The 18,353-nt window shown below is 47.9% G+C and overlaps 1 protein-coding gene across 1 annotated transcript; it reads right to left on the bottom strand.

The window, feature by feature from the left end:
• Positions 1-1,812: 1,812 nt before the first annotated feature.
• Positions 1,813-16,539, bottom strand: LOC119847922 (trypsin-like). Its single transcript, XM_038383162.2, has 6 exons — positions 16,205-16,539; positions 14,794-14,880; positions 11,259-11,415; positions 10,264-10,517; positions 9,306-9,442; positions 1,813-4,227 (listed from the first exon to the last, which is right to left on the bottom strand). The coding sequence occupies exons 2-6, from the start codon at positions 14,831-14,833 to the stop codon at positions 4,075-4,077; spliced, it is 741 nt and encodes a 246-aa protein (XP_038239090.1). The 5' UTR covers positions 14,834-14,880; positions 16,205-16,539; the 3' UTR covers positions 1,813-4,074.
• Between the last annotated feature and the right edge of the window lie 1,814 nt (positions 16,540-18,353).

The raw sequence follows: 18,353 nt of genomic DNA, 5'->3' as shown, positions 1-18,353 counted from the left end.
GTTTGACTACAGCTCCCATGATGCATCACAGTTTCCCCTCTTGCTAAGCCACCATGGTGCATTATGGGCGTTGTAGTTCCAGGTGCCTCCTTTCTCTTCTATGGGCTGGGCTTTCTGGCTGGACTAGATCTTCCAAGGTTCAATCTGCGTTTGCCCAACACCTCCAGGTTCCTGTGCTGAGCCCAGCGCTGCTGAGTCAGATACTGGCCTGTTCTGAAATGGCAAAGAGGGTTTGCACCCAGAGAGCCTGGGATCAAATATGTCTCCACTCAGTTCCTCATCCCAAGTCAATGGCTCTTGTTGTTCAACAGATTTTTCGCACTGGAGAAGGGGAGAGAATACCCCCCCTTCTGAAATTTCCCCACCAGGAAATTTGTGTTTCCCTGTAGGAAAATGTTCAAAAAAGAAAGAAAATGTATGTGTGTGTGGGGGGGGGAACCTACTCTCTAGCATTGTTTCCCAACTTTGGCCAGCATCAAAGAATGAGAAAGTGGGAGGGAGGTTTCACAAACTTTTGTCCCATTTTCTGCCCATCTGGGAAAGAGAAAGTAGCTTTTTCCTTCCCTACTTACCCACACTTTGGAATCCTCCCCCATGGGAAGTTCCCCATTTTCCCATGGAATGTTCCATTTCTGACCTGACCTGCTTTTCCAACCGGCTGACAGGGAAGGGGAGCCCAGGGGAGAGGGCAGGGTGGACTAGTGGTTCATATGCACACCTTGGCCTTGGAGACCCAGGTTCAAGTCACTGCTCTTGTTATAAATATAAAGGGAAGAGTAACAACCTTGATGTATGCAGTAATATAAAATCCCTCTTGGCCGGAGGTACAGAATCCCCTTACCTGTAAGGGGTTAATCTGTTCAATTAACCTAGTTGGCACCTGACCAGAAGGACCAATGGGGAAAGAAGATACTTTCAAATCAGGGGGGAGGCTTTGTGTGTGTTCTCTCCGAGACAAAGAGAGAGACCAAGCAAGTAATCCAGCTCCTACTGAAATAATACACCTAATATTACAGAAACAGTAAGTAATAGCAAGGAATGCGTTAACATTATCTTTTGTTTTAGCTTGTGAATTTTCCCTGTGCTAAGAGGGAGGTTTATCCCTGTTTTTTGTAATTTTGAAGTTTTGCCTAGGAGGGAATCCTCTGTGTTTTAAGTCACCCTGTAAAATTACCTTCCATCTTGATTTTACAGAGGTGCTTCTTTTACTTTTTTTCTTTATAATAAAGTTCTGTTTTTTAAGAATCGGATTGGTTTTTAGTGTCCTAAAAACCCAAGGGTCTGGTCTGTGTTTACCTTGTTTACCTATCTGGTTGGTAGATTATTCTCTAGCCTCCCCAGGAAAGGGGGGGAAGGGGCTTGGGGGAATATTTTGGGGAAACAGGAACTCCAAGTGGTCCTTGCCCTTTTCCTGAATCCTTGTCTAACTCACTTGGTGGGGGCAGAAATACTCATCCAAGGATAAGGAAGGATTTGTGCCTTGGGGAAGTTTTTAACCTAAGCCGGTAAAAATAAGTTTAGGGGGTCTTTCTTGCAAGTCCCCACATCTGTACCCTAGAGTTCAGAGTGGGGAGGGAACCCTGACATGCTGGTAGCGGTGGGATGATAAGGTGTCTGGGGTTTTCCTTGGGGTGTAGTTGGGGCCTTGTGCTTCCCCTGGTGATAGTGTGTGGTCTCGGGGTGTCCCCTCTGGTATCCCCCCAAACTGCGACCAGGGTTGTTCCTCTCTGCTACCTCCACCTGTTTTGTTTTGATTTGCCCCGCCTCTGACAGTCTGGGACAGCTTGAATTGATCAGCATAATAAGCAAGACTTTCTGCTGAGTCTATTTTTTTATCCCATAAACACTGTTTTACATTATTGTTGGTCATAGTCAGGAACTGCTTTTGGACAACCAAATTACACATTCCTTCAAAGCTAGTTACATTCCTTTCTTTGACCCATTTATCTAATAGATCCTTCATCTGGTTTACATAAGCCACATTACTTAGTTCAGCCCCTCTCTTAAGAGCTCTAAATTTTACTCTGTAAGTTTTAGATATAATTTGAAATTGTTTTAAAACCAAATCCTTGAATTTACCATAGTCAGAAGCATCCTCAATAGGCATCTTGTTGAATATGTCCAGAGCTCTGCCAGTCAATTTTGCTACCAATGTGGTCATCTTGTGATTTTCAGGAATTGCAAGGAGGGTGCACAGTGTCTTAAAGGTGATGAAATATTTAGCAATATCACTGGCTTCATCATACTGTGGACATAGTCCCTCCCATTTCTGGATTTTTGGGGAGGTGGAGCCAAGTGCTGAAGGGTTTTGTCCTTTTAACTTTATCACCTCCAGTTTGTGCTTTCTCTCTCTTTCCTTCTCCTCCTGGGCATGCTGCCTCTCTTTTTCCTTCTCCTCCCTAGCAGCTTTTTCTCTGGCCACTTGTGCATCAATCTTCATCTGTTTTAATTTCAGTTGTTTTTTATGTTTCTTCTTTCTTTCTTCAGCTTCCAATCTGGCTAAATCTAGGTTTTTTTGGACATTACTTTTTGTCATCCTAGCCTCCCTGTGCTTAGCCTAGCCCACCCGAGAGCTAGAAAGAAAGAAAAAACCCAGCTTGTGAATTCCCTTGCTGTAGCTTAACTACTCTGCCCTCCGGCAGAGAAGAAAGAACAAACAAACAAACAAACAAAACCCCTCCAGCTGCTTTCAGTTTAAAAAAAAAGTGTCCTTTAAAAAAAAAAACCCCTCCCTGACTTCAAGCAGTCAAAAGAAAAAAACATTTCCTTTTTAAAATCCTAAGGTCTGTGCTTCTGGTTCAGAATGATCCCACCACACTGCTACGATGTCAGGGTTCCCTCTCCACTCTGAACTCTAGGGTACAGATGTGGGGACTTGCAAGAAAGACCCCCTAAACTTATTTTTACCGGCTTAGGTTAAAAACTTCCCCAAGGCACAAATCCTTCCTTGTCCTTGGATGAGTACTGCTGCCACCACCAAGTCAGTTAGACAAAGATTCAGGAAAAGGACAAGGACCACTTGGAGTTTCTGTTTCCCCAAAATATTCCCCCAAGCCCCTTCCCCCCGTTTCCTGGGGAGGCTAGAGAATAATCTACCAACCAGATAGGTAAACAAGGTAAACACAGACCAGACCCTTGGGTTTTTAGGACACTAAAAACCAATCCGATTCTTAAAAAACAGAACTTTATTATAAAGAAAAAAAGTAAAAGAAGCACCTCTGTAAAATCAGGATGGAAGGTAATTTTACAGGGTGATAAGACTTAAAACACAGAGGATTCCCCCCTAGGCAAAACTTCAAAGTTACAAAAAAACAAGGGATAAACCTCCCTCTTAGCACAGGGAAAATTCACAAGCTAAAACAAAAGATAATTTTAACGCATTCCTTGCTATTACTTACTGTTTCTGTAATATTAGGTGTATTATTTCAGTAGGAGCTGGATTACTTGCTTGGTCTCTCTCTTTGTCTCAGAGAGAACACACACAGAGCACAAAAACAAAGCCTTTCCCCCCTGCTCTAGATTTGAAATTATCTTTTTTCCCCATTGATCTTTCTGGTCAGGTGCCAACTAGGTTAATTGAACTGATTAACCCCTTACAGGTAAGGGGATTCTGTATCTCTGGCCAAGAGGGATTTTATATTACTGTATGCATAAAGGTTGTTACCCTTCCCTTTATATTTATTAAAGCTCTGTTACAGACTTCCTGTGTGAGCATGAACAAATCACTTAGCTGCTCCATGCCTCAGTTTCCCCAGCTATATAATGGGGAGAATATCCCTGCTTTGCCTCAAATGGGTGTGTGAGGATAAAGACATTGGCAACTGTGAGGTGCCCAGATGCTGCAGTGAATGGTTACACTTTCAGGGCATGGTGCTACACTAAGAACAAGGCATGAAATCATGTGGAGCTTCCATGAACTAACCGCTCCCAACAGCAGAGGGCCTTTATTATTTAACATCTGTGCACAGAGCCAGGAGGGACAATCTGGCTAATGTGCCTGCAATGGCACTGTACGGACCCTATGTGGCAGCGCAGGTAGGAGAGGGAGGGATCGGTGTCCTGAGGAACCAAGGATCAGTTGTTGTTCATGGTCTCCCGGATCCAGTTGACGTATTTACAGACGGTGACGTAGACACCTGGTTTGTTGGACAGTGCACATGTCTGGCTCCCCCAAGACACAATACCCTGGAATTTTCCGTTGCAGACTAGGGGTCCTCCGGAATCTCCCTAGAAGGAGAAAAGACAACACTACATCATGGCCAAGAACGACAGGCAAGAATGCACCTCACCAACAACATTATCGAACCTACAATGCTGTGAAAAGAGTACTCTGCCTTTGTATATGGGTACAGAGCACAGCGCACCCGAAAAGGGGGTCTTTTCCAATAGAAACGATCAACTAAAATGATAACAAATTTCACTTTTGCCCACGTTTTTTACCCAACTTTTTGATATTCTTTGTTGAAAATTCAAATGCCGAAATAGTTTGGCCCCAACTGAAATATTTCAACACGGAAATGATGTCCAGCTGATGGGAAGCGACACGCAGGGGAAGTCATTTGTAGCACAACACATTTGACTCATCTTATAACACCCAGGACAAGTGTTACATACTCTTAAGCACCACCTATTGGCATCGTTTGCCTTGACGAACTATTTGCTAAGGACATTTTCCATAGAAACCACTTTTCGGTGGGAAATTGGGGTTTCGACTAATGTAAATTTTGGTGAAAAGTATCTGCTCGCTGTGAAAATTTGGCAAAAAACCAACTGCCTGAAAACTACTATAGTTCCATCTGTAAAGAACATAAGAATGGCCAATGGTCCATATAGCCCAGTATCCTTTCTTCTGACAGTGGCTGGTGCCAGATGCTTAAGAGGGAATGAACAGAACAGGGCAATTATCGAGTGAGCCATTCCCTGCTGTCCAGTCCCATCTTCTGGTACTCAGAGGCTGAGGGACACACAGAGCATGGAGTTGCATCCATGACCATCTTGACTAATAGCCACTGATGGACGTATTCTCCATGAACTTCTCCAGAAGTTATCTTTTTATAATCCAGTTAATTTTTTGGCCTTCACAACATCCCCTGGGGACCAGTTCCACAGGCTGACGGTGCGTTGTGTGAAGAAGTTTTGATTGGTTGTTTTAAACCTGTGATGCTTCATGGAAATTGTACTTCAGGTATCTCATGTTCTCCTCTATAGGTCAGACTCCCCAGCCAGACTACACCTCCCATGATGCACCACAGTCTCCCCTCTTGGAGAGGGGAGGTGGTGCATCATGGGAGTCCTTGGTTGTGGTGCATCATGGGAGAAGTTTCATAGATTCATAGATACTAAGGTCAGAAGGGACCATTCTGATCATCTAGTCTGACCTCCTGCACAACGCAGGCCACAGAATCTCACCCACTCACTCCTACGAAAAACCTCACCTATGGCTGAGCTATTGAAGTCCTTAAATCATGGTTTAAAGACTTCAAGGAGCAGAGAAGCCTCCCTCAAGTCAACCATGCCCCATGCTACAGAGGAAGGCGAAAAACCTCCAGGGCCTCTCCAATCTGCCCTGGAGGAAAATTCCTTCCCGACCCCAAATATGGCAATCAGCTAAACCCTGAACATATGGGCAACATTCACCAGCCAGATACTACAGAAAATTCTTTCCTGGGTAACACAGATCCCATCCATCTAATATCCCATCTCAGGGGATTTGGCCTATTTACCCTGAATATTTAAAGATCAATTACTTACCAAAATCCCATTATCCCATCATACCATCTCCTCCATAAACTTATCAAGTAGAATCTTAAAGCCAGATAGATCTTTTGCCCCCACTGCTTCCCTTGGAAGGCTATTCCAAAACTTCACTCCTCTGATGGTTAAAAACCTTCATCTGATTTCAAGTCTAAACTTCCTGGTGGCCAGTTTATACCCATTTGTTCTTGTGTCCACATTGGTGCTGAGCTGAAATAATTCCTCTCCCTCTCCTGTATTTATTCCTCTGATATATTTAAGTTGTCTGGCTGGGGAGTCCAGCCTATAGAGAATGGGGGCATGTGCCACCTGAACTACAACTCCTATGAAGCATCACAGTGGCCTTTCCAGATTTTTGTTTCTCTGGCATTTGATTTGTCACCAAAAAATTTAAATGTTTGTGGAGAGCAGACGCTTTTCACCATAAGCTTAGTTTAGTCGAAAACCCACTTTCACCATTTCAGTGGAAAATTTCCAACCAGCCCTAGCTAATAGCTCATCAAGGCAAAAGGTGCTAATAGGTGGTGCTCAAGAGTACGTAACACATGTCCTGGGTGTTGTATGACCCACCAAATGGCTCTTCCCTTCAGCAACTTTCATTCTTCTTTGTGGCTGAACAGAGGCCCTGAGGCCTTTCAGCAACAGCCAAGAGCAAAATTCCCCTCCCTGCTGTGATGCAAATGCACAGGGTTGCACGTGAATAGCTTCTTCCAAGCCCCATCGGCAGGCCCCCAAAATGATTGCACAGCTAGGGATTGAAAGCATGGGCGGTATCACTCTTGTCTGCCACTAGATGGTAAACTTCAGGAACAGCGCAGTCCCAAGGGCTCTGCATCTCGACGGCGGGAAATAGCTCATTAAAGGTGACGGGGGGCACCAGGGAACCAATGCAGCAGCCACTAGAGGGGGGCTGCGAGCCGTTCTGTGTTCACCTGCACTATGCATAGTCACTTTCTTCTGACACTGAACAAGGAGCTCTATTCTAATAAAGGAAATGGTGTTATCCTCGAAAGCTGCTCTGTCTCCCTCTTCTGCTTCATTCCTGATTATGACAATCCCCAGCCCCTCCCACTGACTGGATTCTTGCTACCACTTTAAAACCACAGGCCACCCGTTTTCAAAAATACCTTTTGTTTAGGTTGCCACTAACTGGCTAGGAAAGAGAGTCCAATGGTTAAGGTGCCAGCTGGGTTCTGGATGCCTGGGGTTCAATTCCCCCTCCCCGCCTCTTTCCCAAAAATGCTCAGTCTAAGCAGACAAAGTCGGGGGAGGGACTGAGGCGAGGAGAAGTGATTTGCCCAAGGTCACCTGGTGGCAATAGAACCTAGGTGTCCTGATTTCTAATCCAGCACCTTTGTCTAAATCACTTGATGGCTACTTGCATGGGCGGAGCTTGTGTTTTTTCCCTTATTCTCCATTATGCAGAGGGGGGAACTGAGGCACAGAGTGGGGAGAAGTGATTTGGCCAAGGTCACCCAGCAGGACCTGGGAATAGAATGAAGGTGTCCTGACTCCCTGACACACTGATTCTAGCCATGGGAGGAGCGGGCATTTTTATTATACCCCAGATGGGGAAACTGAGGCACAGAGCAGGGCAGTCGCTTGCCATAGCAGGTGGGGTTGGGATTTTCAAACCCAGTTTGAGGGAGTGGGGCAGGGGAAGGAAATGTGGCTGTTCCGCTTCTATTTAAATTCACAGACAGTGGGAAACACAGATCCCCAGCGCATACACTCCCCTGGTCTAACATGTGGACCACGCTGCCGATATGAGGGAAAAAGAAAAGGAGTACTTGTGGCACCTTAGAGACTAACAAATTTATTAGAGCATAAGCTTTCGTGAGCTACAGCTCACTTCATCCGATGAAGTGAGCTGTAGCTCACGAAAGCTTATGCTCTAATAAATTTGTTAGTCTCTAAGGTGCCACAAGTACTCCTTTTCTTTTTGCGAATACAGACTAACACGGCTGCTACTCTGAAACCTGTCGATATGGGGGAAGAACAAGAAGATCCAGGCTTTTCATTGTCATGGGAAGCCTCCCCTCACTACCCCCTCCAGGACACAAGAGGTGAGGCCAGGTTTATGCATCCTTTCCATTGTCTAAAGCAGAGCACCCAGCAGATTTCAGAGAACTTCTTGTCTTTGCAGCCACAATGGGATCGTTTTTGTGACGGGGTTAATCTGGGATCCTCCAACCCTCCCCTGTCAAGACATGTCTGCCCATTAGTTCTCAGATTCTACTGCAACAATCAGATAAGCAAGTCCCACCCATTATAATTGCACCCACTCATTCCTGCTCTTTGTCCTGGGTTCCTGAGAACTCCTGGGTTCACCACCAGACTTGCCAAACTCTAGTGAGGCTCAGGATATGTAGGGATTTTCTTAAACCCCCAGAGTCACGGGATCCTGGCTGTAATAATTTGGTCTCAGTTTGGCCATCGGTTTCAGTGCTGGTGGCCCGTGATCTACAGGAGGCTAAATGGTCTGGTGATCTCTTCTAGCCTGAAACTCCATGACTTTATGACTATGGGAGGACAGCTGGGCAAAATTTTTCACACAAAGCTTTCTTTCGGTTAAAAGCGGCGGTTTGGTGACATGGAAACATTTTGTGACGTCACCTCGATTTCACCGAATTTGTTTCAGATGGACAGAAACTGACCCAACATTTCTGAAACATCAGAATGTGTCGTCTCGCCAGTTTGGAAACCAAATCTGGTAATTTTCCGGCTCGCAATGACTTTGTTCTTTATAATTTCCTTTTAAAACTAACCCTAGTTACAAATATTTTGATGTTCTCAAAATGAAACCTTGCCCTCGACCTGAAGCTATTTTTTCTGACTTTTTGATTGACCAAAAATTATGAAAATTTTCAGATGTGGTTGGAGCAGAAATGAATTTTTTTCCTTCCGGAATGGCCAGAGACCTGAAAAATCCATTATTGCCCTGGTCAGTGTAGGAGAATCTCAGCTCTGATTTAAAAAATAAAATATCTTTCTAACCCTCTTGGGCTGGAAAAATGTGATCTATGGAAAGGCTCAATAACCAGACAGCAGAGAACAGGTCAATTCTACAGAATGATCTGGATTGCATAGTAAACGGTGCTCACGTAAACAACATGCATCTTAGTATAGCTCTAGGCAACCTTGTACATCAAATTTGGTTCGATACAGGAGTATTTGGGTGAAATTTTCCACCCTAGTTGATCTAATCATCCTTCTTAGACATCAGAACTCTGAATTGGGCAGAGTTAAGAGCAAACATCCAACGAGGCGGCATTACGGATGCTCTAGCTCGACCCCTAGATATGGGCTGAATGCAGGAATCCCTGGGGAGGTTTTCCATCCTGGGCACACTAGGTCAGTAGGATGGTCTGTTCTGGCCTTGAAAACGATGCCTCTATAGAAAACCACTCAAGAACCCATTGGAGTTGGTCTCACCTTCCTCCCATTCTCTCTCCCTGCTCTTGGTCCCATTCCTGCACCAACTGCACCCAAGGCAGTAGGACCACCAGGCCAGCCCCCCAATCCCACCCTCAGCTATGCCTTCCCCTCACCTGGCACGAGTCTATTCCCCCTTCAAGCACACCAGCACAAAGCATGTTCTCGGTGTAGTAGTGAGGGTAGATACTGCGGCACTTTTGCTGAGAGAAAATGGAGATGTTGCCACAATGGAGAACAGGTGGAAAGTACACTACAAAAAACAGCAAAACAGCACAATGGATATTTTGTCAGTGGGAGAAAGTCTTAGAGTTAGATCCAAGGCCAGGGTCAATAGACACAGCTCCACTGACACAGGCTCAGATCCAGGGCCAGGGTCAATGGACACACCTAGAACCTCTCTGAGGCACATGTTAACCTTAAATCAACCTTTCATAAATCAAACTCTTCCTAGTTGGAAAATGGAGAGAAAATGGAGTGAAATTTCATCTTTTCCTCAAAGAAATACAGAATCTCCAAATTTCTTTCTGTTTTTCGCCAAATTTTTTCCTTTTTCACCCCCAAAATCTACAACTTTCCACCAGAAAAACCCCTTCAGGTTCTGGCCAAAATCTGTTTTCATTTTTAGCCAAAACCTTTAATTTTTGGCCAAAGTCTTCTCCAATTTCCAACCAAAATGTTTTTGGCAAAAGTTTTTCAGCACTCATTTTTTCAACCACAAATCAAACTTTTCCCAGGAAGTAGCCCCACGCCATGGAAAATTACAACTGATCAGCCACCCAATTTTACGCTGGGGGGAGATAAAATTTCGATGGCAAATTTCCCAATGGCTCTAAATGGAACCTCAGGAATGACTGATTGCTGAAAAATAAATAAATAAATAAATTCTTGGGAAAGTTTTCCAGGGAAATGGCCATAAAAGTTGCTGAGGCAAATAGGGACATGGCAAGAAAGAAGAAGAAATTTGGGGGGATGTTCAAAATTCTAGTAATGTATATTTTTCTCATTTTTCCGACCTGATGGCTTCTTCCCCCTTGAAGCTAAGACCGCCCCCAAACATTGGTGTTACCGTACATTGAGGGCTTTTTGTTGTTCCCCATCCAGATACCACACATTCCTCCCCGGCGGAGGGGCAACTGGTAGGTAGCTCCAGGGGCTGGACATATTTGTTGAAGTTAGCCGGGGTGAGCAGTTTGATGAGCATGATGTCATTGTCCTTGCTGGCGGGGTTATAGTGGGGGTGGCGGATCATTTTCTCGGAGATTGTCAGCTGCTCTGTCCAATCCAGATGCTTGATGTTGTGCTCTCCCAGGCGCACGCTGATGGGGCTGCAGAGAAATGGACACCTGTCAGAAAAGCGTGGGGTGGGGAACCTAGTCCATGGTGGAAACTGGGCACTGGTTGTTGGGCTGGAATCCCTGGGAGAGGTTCTCTGGCCTGGGCTATATAGGAAGCCAAACTGGATGGGTAGAACATGAATCTATGGAATCCATGAATCTCTGAAGGTGGAGTTAAGGGCGCACACACAAGGGGGTGGAGTTAAGGTTGTGCTAGCTCAACCATCATATATGGGCTGGATGCAGAAATCACTAGGCCTGGCTATGAGGTCAAACACAGACACAGTCCCATGGACACAAAAAAATCCTTTTACAAACACACATATACACAATCATGTATACACTCTTCCCCCCTAAATTTACAGTCACATATGCTCTCCCCAAACACACAAATGCACAATTGCACTCTCCCAATCACAATCACACATGCCCTCCCCAAACCATTCACAAATGCTCAATCACAATCATACACACACACACTCCCTAACATATTCACAAAATGCACAACCATGCTCTCAGACCCACTCACAATCACACATGCCCTACCCAACACACGCACACACACATGCACAACTGCACTCTCTCACCCATTCACAATCAGACATACACTTCCCAACACATGCACAACCACTCCATCACACCCACTTACAATCACACACCCACTCAGCTACACACAGACCCTCTCCCCTACACCCTCCACCTCACCTGACGCCCCCACAAACTCACACTCACCAATTGACATGGCAGTGGGCTGCAGTCACCACCCAGTTTCTGGCAATCAGGGTCCCTCCACAGTTGAGCTGGGTGCCCACAAAGAGGGCGGCCTGCCAGGGTCTGGAGTGAGGCTTGCAGGGGGCGCCGCCGATGATCCGGTCATTCTGGCCACTCACTGGGAGGCAAAGCAGAAAGGTTCACAACTGGGGAGGGAGAGGAAGCTCTGTCATGCAGCAGTGCTACCCTGCTTTGCCCCAGCTCAGGATCAGGGTCCCCCAGCTCCGTCCTCCTCTTGCTTCAGTGTCTGATTCAAATGCACCCCAGGTGCAGCCAGTGGAAATTAGAAAACTTCACCAAACTGTGCCCTCGCCGTTAGCCAGCTCAGTCCCCCGGCATTTCTGTCTCTGACCTGACCATCACCGCAGCCCCTGGGCACCTCCCCCTCTTTAGCACAGTGGCCCTCACTGCCACCTCTGGAAGGCTGGGCAGGGCTATCGTCCCCTTTGTACACTAGGGGATGTAGTAAGAAGAGGGCCTGAAACATCAGGCCATGTATCAGAGGCCTGAGGATGGAACTAAAGTAGTCAAAACTTTGCTGATATAATGGAAAGTTATGTTGTGAGCAAGAGGCAGGCCCCGCCCACAGAATTTGGCAAGTACAGGGCTGATATTGAAAAAACACACATTCCTTAGAGGGGCTAAGCACAGGACACTCACGCAAACACATTGCAGAAGGGTGGTAGCAGAACACCCTGACACCAAACACACTCCCCAAACATAACAGGAATACCCTGACCCATCTGAAAGATAAGGTCAGGATGACAGCATGATGAATAGAGGTGTTTTGATTGAACCTACAGGTACAAGGAAATAAATGGCGCCCTAAGACATCGGGGTAATGGGTATCTTGTTTGTACTGGGGTATAAAATGGATCTCAGAGGGGGTGTCTTTGGCCAGCCGAGGGAGCAGTGGAAAGTCCCCTCACTGGCTGAGCTGATCCATTGTCATGGTCATCCACGTGCTAGTGTAACTGTAGACATTGATCCAGGGAGCCAGGCCCGTGCTTTGTTGACAATAACCCAGGCCTGGTGCCTTCGCACCTTAACGACCTTGTGGTCATTGGGTGGTTCCTTTGAGATCTGCTGTGCCAGCTGTCTGTGCAGAGCTGGGATGGCATATGGAGGGAACACACACACGCAGCTGAACATCTGACAACATTGGTGACCCCAACGTTTTGACCACAACTTTAGATCAGGCCTCATACCAGGCCTTATATTTCAGGCCCTTTTCTTACTACACAAGAAACTGGGGCACGGAGCAGCAACATGACTTAACCGAGGTCACACCACATCTGTGTTGGGGCAGAATCGAATCCACGTCTCCCACGTCCCAGCCTGTACGCTAACCACTGGGCCATCCTTCCTGGCTCTCGTTTGCAATCGATCTTTAGGAATTAAAATCACCTTGCGGGGGGGACTCCTTATTTACTTAACAGGCATCTGCTTCAAGTGCAAAGCCATGCTCACCCCGTCTCTCACAAAACCGTGCACACAGACCAGAAATCAGTGTACATTTTGACCAGGGGGAATAATTTATCACTGGACCCACTGCCCGAGGATTTTTCATCACTGACAACTTTTACATCAAGATGGGGCGTTTTACAAAAAGATCGGCCTAGGGATCATTTGGGAGCCTTTTGCAGGCCCGTGTGACACAGGATGCCAACCGAGATTATCACAATGGTCCCATCTGGCCTTGAAAAAACACCCACCTGGGTGCACACACAAGCCTGCAGATGTGCACACTGAGAAATACACCCTCCCACACCTTAGGGTTGCCAACATTCTACTCACACAAAACCGAACACTCCTGCCCCACCCCTCCTTCAATGCACCAACCCTTCTCCAAGGCCCCGTTCCCCACTCCACCCCCCTCCCTCTGTCACTCGCTCTCCCCACCCTCACTCAGTTGCTCATTTTCACCAGGCTGGGGCAGGGGGTTGGGTGCGGGAGGGGGTGAGGGCTCTGGCTGGGAGTGCAGACTCTGGAATGGGGCTGGGGATCAGGGGTTTGCGGTGCAGAAGGGGGCTCCGGGCTTGGACAAAGGGGTTTGGAAGGCGGGAAGGGGATCAAGGCTTGGGCAGGGGGTTGGAGTCTGCGAGAGGGTGAGGACTCTGACTGGGGGTGTAGACTCGGGTGGGGCTGGGGATGAGGGGTTGGGGTGCAGGAGGGGACTCCGGATTGGGACCAAGGGGTTCAGAGGGTGGGAGGGGGATCAGGGCTGGGGCAGGGGGTTGGGGCGCAGGAGACGGGTCAGGGGTGCAGGCTTCCAGCAGCACTTACCTCAAGCAGCTCCTGGAAGCAGCAGCATGCCCCCCTTCCGGCTCCTACATGGAGGCATGGCAAGGCGGCTCTGCACACTGCCCCGTCCACAAGTGCCACCCCCACAGCTCCCACAGGCCCTGGCTCCTGGCCAATGGGAGCTGCAGAGCCGGCACTTGGAGTGGATGCAGCGCATGGAGCCCCCTGGCTGGCCCTATGTAAAGGAACCGGAGTGGGGAACATGCCACTGCTTCCAGGAGCTGCGCAGGGCCATGGGAGGCAGGGAGCCTGCTGTAACCACACTGTTCCACTAACTGGACTTTTAACAACCTGGTCAGCTGCTCTGACCGGAGCTACCAGGGTCCCTTTTTAACTGAGCATTCTGGTCGAAAACCGGACACCTGGCAACCCTACCCCTCACACGTCCATGCTCACATATTCACATTCACACATTCAAACACAACCGTGCACCTCTGCAGTCTGAAAATACAGTAAGGGCTGTTCTAACGAGGACGGGGATCGATTATTCTCTGTGTAAACCAAGAATGAGAAGGAAACAGCTACATCTGCATCAAAGGAGACTGAGGGTAGATATTTGGAACAACTTTCTCACCTCTGGAATCAACTTCCAAGGTAGGTTGTGGGAAGACCCATCACTGGAGGTTTTTAAGACCTGGTTGGGCAAACACCTGTCTAGGCGGGTCTAGGTTTACTTGTTCTAGATGGACTAGATGACCTCTTGAGGTCTCGTCCAGCCCCTCATTGCTGTGATTCAATGTGCACCCAGCCCCACACATTTGCAGATAAACAACAGCACACCAACAGATATGCAACAAACCCCACCCCAGATACACACTCAGTCTTCTTTGCACAATACTTGTGGATAAAGTCTCACACGCACACACAGTCACGTGCTCACACTCGCACATGCTTGCAGATAAACACAGTCACGCACGTACAGGTACATGTACTCACCGGTTAACACACACACACACACACACAATCATCCACGTATACCCTCACAGAGAAACACACACAGAGATAAACACAGACAAACAGGGTTGCACACACACACACACACACACACACACACACACTATTGCACACACACTCAGAGACAAACACTCACATGCACACAGTCAGGAACACACACAAGTGTGCAGACACACACACCGAGAGAGCAGGGCTCATCCCCTCCAGTAAGGGGTGACACACACACACACACACTCACCTGCAGTCACCAACAGCAATGCAATACCCAACTGCTCCATGCCGCTGCGGGCTGCTGGCTCCAGGAAGGCCCCTGTGTGCCAAGGGGCTGGCGGGGAAGGAAAGGGAATCATTACCAGGGAATTGGCCCATAAGAAACTCCCCACTGCAGGCTCCGCCCCCTGAGCCCCGCCCATCACCTTTGCTGGCCTGCCACCTTCAAGGAATCCAATGCTCTGATTGATTCCCACCAGGTGTCTCAGTGCTGACCAATGGGAAAAGAGTGTGAGGGATGCTATAGGTCTGGTCAACCCATGGGGCTGAGCGTAGGGCAGGTCCCCCATCGTGCCCCAGCAGAGAATGGTGCTTGGGCCGTGGGGCCCACAGGCAGGTTGGACCCAGTGACCCATGGGCCAAGAGGTGGTTGGATTCAGGCCAGGCCATGCGGTGGCATCCTCCACCCCGAGGCCTGACTGCGCGCATGGCTCCAATGGGCTGCACGCTCCCTTCGTGGGCATAAACACAGGGTAGTCACTCCTGCTTTACACCAGGATGAGCGAGGGGGAATTGGCCCCATTGACACCAGTGGAGTCACTCCTACTTTACACCAGCGTGAGCAAGAACAGAATTGGCCCCATTGATGCCAATGGAGTCACTCCTGATTTACCCCAGGTGAGTGAGAGGGGAACTGGACAGATTGACACCAGTGGAGTCATTCCTGATTTACATCAGGGTGAGCGAAAGGGGAATTGGCCCCATTGATGCCAGTGGAATCACTCCTGATTTACACTGGGTCATCGAGGGGGAATTGGCCCCATTGACACCAGTGGAGTCATTCCTGATTTATACCAGGGTGAGCAAGAGGGGAATTGGCCCCACTGATGACAGTGGAGTCACTCCTGATTTACACTGGGTCAGCGAGGGAGGAATCAGCCCCATTGACACCAGTGGAGTCACTCCTGATTTACACCAGGGTGAGTGAGAGGGGAATTAGCCAGACTGACACCAGTGGAGTCACTCCTGATTTACACCAGGGTGAGTGAGAGGGGAATTAGCCAGACTGACGCCAGTGGAGTCACTCCTGATTTACACCAGGTCATCGAGGGGGAATTGGCCCCATTGACACCAGTGGAGTCACTCCTGATTTACACCACATGAGCAAGAGGGGAATTGGCCCCATTGCCACCAGTGGAGTCACTCCGATTCGGCCCCGGCGCTCGTGCCAGAGGGTCAGAATCCGACACCAAGGAGCGGCACCCCTGGACGAAAACCCAGCCCTTCCCCCCAAAAACCACATAATCAACACCCTGCGTGTTGTGATCACACATGTCATTTTCGGTCATGGCTCAAACACACCCTGACAGGTCAGAAAGAGGCCCCCGTGCAGCAGAGCAAAAGAGAAGCGAACCAGGCGGGCTGGGCCTGCGAATTACCTGCAGCTCTGGCGTCAGCAGCCTCGTGCGATCTGTGGACGGAGACTGGAGCAGTGTAGCTTTATAACATGACTTCCTGGCCGGCCAAGAGAGATCTGGGCTGTCAAATCTGCCCCCCAATCTGAGGCTCGCACAATGTCAAGGTTTCCAGATAGGAACCTCCCAACGCCTCCAGGAGCTGTGCGTAAAGGGCGGATTGGCCCTGGGAGCAGGAGCAGGGCGGATAATTGTGTTCTGCCCTTCCCCACACATTAATCCCTTTGGGTCAGGCAACAGCCCTAGCGCAAGGCAGCTTCCAAGGAACTAGCTTCCATCTCAGTTCCCTCTTTCCCCACCCATCTCCGTCTTTTATTCCCATCCTGCCTGAGGCAGCACGAAGCTGCTGCTAGTGACAGAGTGTGTCAGTCTTCATTCTTTATCCTTCCAAGAAGGAAGAAGTCACATGCTCTTCCTTCCCCAATTTTACAAGTCATCAGGGCCAGCCAGGCACAGGAGGAGGTGCAGAAGGGGCAGCTGGAGAGGGATTTTTTGCAACGGAAAAAAAACCCCCCACTGGTTCATTAAAAGTGCGATTGGGGGCGAACCTACTGATTTGGAAAGACCGAATGGCTCGGTTTTGATATTTTTCTAAACAAAAAGTGTCAGGTTTTTTGGCTCCAAACAATTTTACCTTTTGAACTTGGATTTAATTGAGCCAAAAAACAAACAGACAAGGCTATAAACCATGGAAAACAGTTGAAATCGAAACACATTTCGAAACAATCACCGCAAAACGTTTCCGTTGACCCAAGCTGAAATTGTTTCCAGTGTGTTTGTTTGAAAAGCTTGTTGAAAATTTGACCTTTCGGCCCAATTTGGGGGGAAATGTTAAAATCTCGCAAATTCTCACAGGATAGGAGAAACGCTTCCATCCCAGCCCTAACTCTGAGTTCACCCTGCTCATGTCAAGGCCAGGCCAGCCAGGCCTGGAGTTTCCCCAGCAACCCAAGGAACCTGAACCTAGGGAACACCTTAGTAATAATAACTAGTTGTTCATGAGTAGATCTCCAAGTGCTTTACAAAGGAGTGCTGTGTCATTATCCCCACTGTACAGATGGGGAAACTGAGGCACAAAGCAGGGCCAGAACTACCCCAAAGTCATCCAATTAACTAGTGGGACAACATCCTTAGATTTCAGAGTAGCAGCCGTGTTAGTCTGTATTCGCAAAAAGAAAAGGAGTACTTGTGGCACCTTAGAGACTAACAAATTTATTAGAGCATAAGCTTTCGTGAGCTACAGCTCACTTCATCGGATGCATTTGGTGGAAAAAACAGAGGAGAGATTTATATACACACACACAGAGAACATGAAACAATGGGTTTATCATACACACTGTAAGGAGAGTGATCACTTAAGATAAGCCATCACCAGCAGCGGGGGGGGGGAAAGGAGGAAAACCTTTCATGGTGACAAGCAAGGTAGGCTAATTCCAGCAGTTAACAAGAATATCAGAGGAACAGTGGGGGGTGGGGTGGGAGGGAGAAATACCATGGGGAAATAGTTTTACTTTGTGTAATGACTCATCCATTCCCAGTCTCTATTCAAGCCTAAGTTAATTGTATCCAGTTTGTAAATTAATTCCAATTCAGCAGTCTCTCCTTGGAGTCTGTTTTTGAAGCTTTTTTGTTGAAGGATAGCCACTCTTAGGTCTGTGATCGAGTGACCAGAGAGATTGAAGTGTTCTCCAACTGGTTTTTGAATGTTATAATTCTTGACGTCTCATTTGTGTCCATTCATTCTTTTACGTAGAGACTGTCCAGTTTGAGCAATGTACATGGCAGAGGGGCATTGCTGGCACATGATGGCATATATCACATTGGTAGATGCGCAGGTGAACGAGCCTCTGATAGTGTGGCTGATGTGATTAGGCCCTATGATGGTATCCCCTGAATAGATATGTGGACAGAGCTGGCAACGGGCTTTGTTGCAAGGATAGGTTCCTGGGTTAGTGGTTCTGTTGTGTGGTGTGTGGTTGCTGGTGAGTATTTGCTTCAGATTGGGGGGCTGTCTGTAAGCAAGGACTGGTCTGTCTCCCAAGATCTGAGAGAGTGATGGATCGTCCTTCAGGATAGGTTGTAGATCCTTGATGATGCGTTGGAGACACCCCCA

This window comes from Dermochelys coriacea, chromosome 24 (assembly GCF_009764565.3).
Source record: "Dermochelys coriacea isolate rDerCor1 chromosome 24, rDerCor1.pri.v4, whole genome shotgun sequence".
In the NCBI taxonomy this organism is placed as follows: Eukaryota; Metazoa; Chordata; order Testudines; family Dermochelyidae; genus Dermochelys; species Dermochelys coriacea.
Note: the sequence above shows the minus strand (reverse complement) of the source record. Positions and strands in the feature narration are given on the sequence as shown.

Coding starts and splice junctions, on each gene's coding strand:
- LOC119847922 (XM_038383162.2), bottom strand. CDS start 14,833: ATGGAGCAGTTGGGTATTGCATTGCTGTTGGTGACTGCAG. Junction 9,443..10,263: donor AACAACAAAAAGCCCTCAAT/GTACGGTAACAC, acceptor TGTTTTTTGTAG/TGTACTTTCCACCTGTTCTC. Junction 4,228..9,305: donor GGGGAATAGACTCGTGCCAG/GTGAGGGGAAGG, acceptor TTCTCCTTCTAG/GGAGATTCCGGAGGACCCCT.